Source organism: Monoraphidium neglectum, assembly GCF_000611645.1.
Source record: "Monoraphidium neglectum strain SAG 48.87 unplaced genomic scaffold scaffold02790, whole genome shotgun sequence".
In the NCBI taxonomy this organism is placed as follows: Eukaryota; Viridiplantae; Chlorophyta; class Chlorophyceae; order Sphaeropleales; family Selenastraceae; genus Monoraphidium; species Monoraphidium neglectum.
This window is the reverse complement of record NW_014010838.1, coordinates 2,784-8,095: the sequence shown is the minus strand read 5'-3', so window position 1 is coordinate 8,095 and position 5,312 is coordinate 2,784. Positions and strand designations below refer to the sequence as shown.

The following is a 5,312-nucleotide window of genomic DNA, read 5'->3' as shown; positions in this document are numbered from 1 at the left end:
GGTGGGAGGGTGGGCGGTGGGCGGTGTGGGTGCGTGGCAAAGTGAATCGTGTGGATGGATGGTGATTGGCGTGGGTGGTCGGTTGCAGTGGCTGGTTGGTGGCTGGGGTGCACGGGTGGGTGGTCGGTATGAGGTGGGCGGTCTGATGTTGGAGCTGTGCCAGGACGGCGGGGCAGGCGTGGGGGGTCGCGGCGGCCGCGGCGCGCAGGTTGCGAAGAATTGTGTAGCTGCCGTCGCGCTGGTGTGGATGGAACAAGGGGCAGGGCCGTCATGAGAGACGCTGTGCAGCGACTCTGGCCAACGGGGCCGTCGCTGCGGCGCAGCCTGCGCCGGCACCCCTGCCTATTTGCCTGGAGCCCTGTGCCGGGCCCCCCGCAAGTCCCAGCCCGCGCCTCCGCGGCGGCCGGCCGGGCCCGCGCCTGACGGCGCCGCCCCGAAGCAGCGCAGGGGCACGCCGCGCTTCGCCCGCGACCTCGCACCCCAGCTCGTCCCCGCCGGCGCACACGCGCCCGCGGCAGCTTCGGGTGCGCCCAAGGCTGGCTCGACCGTTGGTGCGGCTCCGAATAAGCGCCATGTGCCACGCATACGCACACGCACACACACAAACACACACACACACACACACACACACACACACACACGCACACGCCGCACGTGATCACAGTGAAAACATACATGTGTTCTTGATATACTGTAGATGCAATGGTTAGAATTATGTGTTTGTATTATACTAGCGTATTGCTCCAGGTGCCCGATAATAGATTGATAAATATATAGCAAGCGACGCTCACCAAAGATCCCCAGGTTGGCAGACAGGTGCGACTCGTAGCAGCCCGGCAGCAGCGCCACTAGCGGCCGCCCGCCGCCGCCCGCCGGCCCCCGCTCGCCGCCGCCGCCGCCTGCGCCGCCACCGCCTGCGCCGCCACCGCCTGCGCCGCCGCCGCCGACGCGCTGCCAGAACCGCTCCGCGCTGCCCTGCACGAACGCTGAGCTGGCGCCGCTCCCTTTTGCCAGCTCAGCAGCCTCGGCCGCCCTCGCTCTCAGCCACGCGACCTTGTCCATCCCCATCCCCGCCGCGCCGCCGCCGACAAACCCTCCGCCGCCGCCGCCGCCGCCGCCGCTGGCACCGCCGTCTGGTTCATCCTTGCCGCCGCCGCCGCGCGACCGCGCCCTCTGCCGCTGCTGCTGCGCCGACCCCACTAGCTCGCCCAGAGGATGGCCCACCGCGCTGGCGGGCGCGCCTTCCACCAGGGAAGCTTCCTGCGCCGTCGCGCACATCACATGGTCCGCGAGCCGCCCCCACTGCTTGGCGGCCGACGCGGAAGTCCGGGGGTCGGCGAGATCCCGCGGCAGGTACAAGATCCGAGGCGGGACGCCCGCTGCGTCATACTCTTCTTGCGCCACCCGCAGGCCGCGCAGCAAGTGTTGGGCGAAGCGGCGGCCGCCGCCGACGAAGATGGCGTCGTACGGGGCCTGCTGCTGCCGCTGTTGCTGCTGCTGCTGCTGTTGCTGCTCCTGCTGCTGCCGACCCGCGCCAGCGGCAGCCGCAGCCTCAGGCTGCTGCCGCTGCTCCTGCTGCTCCTGCTGCTGCTGCTGCTCGTGTGGTGTTACCTCCTCGCCTTCCGCTGCGGCACCTGCGCCCTCGCCACCGACCATCTGCCGCAGCTGCTGGGCCTGCAGCAGCGGGCCGCCGCTGCCGGTGCCGCGCAGCGCGGCGGCGACGACCAGGGACTGCCGCATGGTGTAGCTGTGGGCTGTGGGGACTGCCACCTCGTCCAGCTGCGCGGCAGGTGCGGAAAGGGGTTGGCAAGGGGCGGAGAATCGGATGCGGTGAGTGTGTGTGTGCATGTAAGTGTGTGCATGTGCATGACAGGGAGGAGTGCACACACCTCCACTTATGCCAACTTTTAAATTTCAAACAAACCCACGCATCGAAAAAAAGTGGAGGGATCCGACAGCGGCGTGCTGGCCGCATTTGCGCCGCCGCCGCGCCCGACGGCCGCTCCATGGCGGCGCCGCGGCGCGCCTCGCGGCACGATCCCTCACTTTGTGGATCTTCCAGGCCACAAAGTTGGGCACTTTTTCCACGTGCTCCATCAAGTGCGTCTCCTTGAACCACCCCTCCTCATTGACCCTCTGCAGCTGCTCCTGCTGCAGAGCAGGGCCGCCCTGCCGGGGGCATGCAGGGGGGCGGGGCCGCGGGTCGCCAGGGCCGGGGCAAGGGCAGGTGATTGCAGGGTGAGTGTGCAGGTGAAGGGCGGCTGCGCGGTCAAGCGTTGACCGCCGTGGAAAGGGAGCAAGGGATGCTTGGCGCAGCCGGCGCGGCGGCTCGTTGGGCACAGGCGGGGGTTGAGGCTGAGCTGTTGCTTGGATGTGGCCGCGGGGCAGGCGGTTGAGCGCGGCCTGCAGCCGCCTGCGGGGCTCGGAAGCGGGACCCACCAGGCCGTGTAAGGTGACGCCAGCAGGGTGCTGCTGCTTCAGCGCCGCCACGACGCGCGCGATCGCATCGTCCGTCTCCTCGTCCGCGGCGCACACGAACAGGTGCAGCGGCTTGGAAGGGTCTGGCAGCGCGCTCGACGCTGCAGCGGCGGCGGCGTCGGATGCGAGGCCGCGAAACTGTAACCAGTGAGTGGCGCCGCGGCTCGAGGCTGCGACGGAAGTCCGAATCAGGGGCGCGAGGCCCCACATTATCGAAAGCCAACAATTGACTGAGGTGCTACGACTCGTTTGGCTGAAAACTCTGCGAACTTGATCTTGCAGTGATCGAAGCGATGTAAAACAGTCGCAAGCGATTCAATTATGTTACGTCATGCCCCTTACGTTCTCCCGGCACGGGGCTGGGGATGGTGGAGGCGTTCCGCTGGGCCCGACCACCACCGAGTCACAGTCGCCGGTGCCGACGACTCCTGCACCGGCGGCGCCGGCGCCGCTTGTGCACGCGAACAAGCCGTGCCGCCAGTGCACCTTCCCGCACGAGCCGCTGAAATTGCCGTCGCGGCCGCGTTCCAGCTGCCGTGCGAGGCGGCCTAGGCAGCGCTGCACGGAGCCCTTGCGGCAGGGCCAGGTGACGCCCGCTGCGGACGGCGCGCTTATGGCAGCCGACCCCGGCATATGAACGGGATGGCACAGGCGGCATGCCTAAGGCGGGCGGGGGGAAGGCCTGTCAACACACAAGTAAGCTTCGGACAATGGGCACTGATGCACACACAACTATGGCTGTCCGCTGTCGTCTCGCCGCGGAACTTGGCCGTCGTGGAGCCGCCCTTAAGAAATACGTTTTCTGGGAGCCGTTTGACAGGGTCTCCTGCGAGTGATGGCTCTGTGTACCGCCGGACGACCCGGGGCCCACCTGGGCGTACAAGCTGCATGGCGCGCGGGAGCTTGAGGCGTGGGCGCGCCTGGTGCGCCTCAAGCCCGATGAGCCGGCGTTAGAGGGTGCAGCTTTCAACGCGTTTGTGCGAGCAGCTGGCGTTGTTCGGGAGCTCGGCGGTTTTTGAAGCCGCTCGCTGCGGGCGCCAGCGGTCGTGCCGCTGACCTGGCAGGGCAAGCCCCTCGCCAAGCCTGGATGGGCGAGGTGGCCAGCAGACGGGCACCTGCTTTGGAGCTGCTGCTTGGTGCCTGAACCGCTCAAACGCTTTGCAGGGTTGTGTTAGACATGGACACAAACAGCGGCAGTGGCGGCGGCCGGCGGTCAAAGTGCAGCGATCGGGCCAGGCGGCCGGGCGGCCGGGTGGCCGGGCAGCCAAGGGCACGGACGAGGTACCAGTTGCATGCGTTTCAGCGTGGCTACGCAATGCTTGTTTTTGGTCTCCGGGACAGTTCAGTCGAACAGTCACTGGCACCCCCGTAATCTGACTCATAACATTGCCCCAAACATCAGTGCAACAAAGAGCAAGAATAGTAGACCACTATCGTAGGCAAATGCGTCTCTAGGGCGTCCCTCGGCAGCCGCGGCCATCCGTCCCTCAAATCAATCCTCATTTTCGGCGTGCCTCTGCCCCCACCCCCGCCTGCCAGCGACGTATAGCAACTGCAGATTAGAGTCATACCGTAATGGTGAGGCACCGGCCTTGGCCGGCTACTGGGCCACTCGCTCGCCCACGTGCAATGGTGCAGCAGTGCACGACGCAATGCGCGATGCCGCGCGTACTCCCCCCCCTCCCTGCACAAGGCTGGACCCTGGATCCCACTGCGCCCGTAATCACAGGCCTTTGAAGACAGCACCGTTGCGGCTCATGACTCGCCCAGCGCGCCCGCAACTCGCCGGCAGATGCAGCAGCTCGAAGCGCGGATGCGGCGCATGGACGCGCTGATGCAGCGCATGATTTCGCACATGGGGCAGGACATGCTACAGGCCATTCAGGGGTTGCGGCCTTGCCAGTCCCCTCCTGACACGGGCCGCCGCCTGGACCCGATTGAGGAGGGCGTGCGTGCGGTGCAGGAGGGCCTGCAGGAACTCAACGTGACCGGCGCGGCTGCAGCACCGTCCGAGGGCAGCGTCCACCCACAGAACAGATGAAACCAGGTCGAGGCTCGCCCTTGTGCCCGGCCGCCCGCATCGCCCACCCTTGCGCAGCGCCATAGGATTGTGATTTGGATTGCTACAAGACCACGCGGTCGCCCGCTCCCGGAGCCAATCAGGCTCATGGGATGTGACTTTGTAGCAAAGCGCCGCAGTCAATTTTTCGCCACGCGTGTGATGGCCCAAGTATCACCGCACCGCGAGGTGCCACACAACAGCAGGGGGCAGCTTCCCACCGTACTCTGAAAAGTCTGCAGTGCCTGCAGCACACGTTTGAGTGTTCACCTCCCATTCCGGAGCCCAAAACAGCAGCGACGCGCGGCCCCCCATGCCCCGCTCTTCTTCCGGCCAGCTCACCAGCGCGTGCCTCTGAGCCTTGACGCAAGCAGGAGTTGTCTTTCCCTTCTCACATACTGCCTTGTAGAACACGCTGTGCGCCATCCGCTGGCGCCATTGCTGCTTGCTTGTGAGCGCCAGCAGGGTCCCCTTGACGCAGCGTCTGTGGAATCCTGCTGGCGTTTCAATGCCTGCCCCGCGCACCATGTGGTGTCTAAAACCACGCCGGCGCCCGCTGCCTTCCACAGTGGCGCGTCTCTGTGGGGCGGCGCCCATAGCATGCTTTGCTGGTGCTGCTGTAACCCGCTTTGCGTGCCCGTAAGCCTGAGCGCAGCCGCACATGCAACGCCGCAAGTGAATCGAGTGAGCAAGATCGGCACGAATGCCAAAGACCAGGCCAGCCGTGAGCTCAACCAAGGGCGTGAGGCAGACTCGTGCGCGACAAGTCAGCCAG

At 66.5% G+C, this 5,312-nt stretch overlaps 1 protein-coding gene across 1 annotated transcript; it reads right to left on the bottom strand.

The window, feature by feature from the left end:
* Positions 1–342: 342 nt before the first annotated feature.
* MNEG_11537 (hypothetical protein) lies at positions 343–2,688 on the bottom strand (the record flags this gene model as incomplete). The annotated part of the gene is made up of 4 exons (XM_014039991.1): positions 343–419; positions 792–1,779; positions 2,047–2,169; positions 2,440–2,688. The coding sequence occupies 4 exons, from the start codon at positions 2,686–2,688 to the stop codon at positions 343–345; spliced, it is 1,437 nt and encodes a 478-aa protein (XP_013895445.1).
* Positions 2,689–5,312: the final 2,624 nt, after the last annotated feature.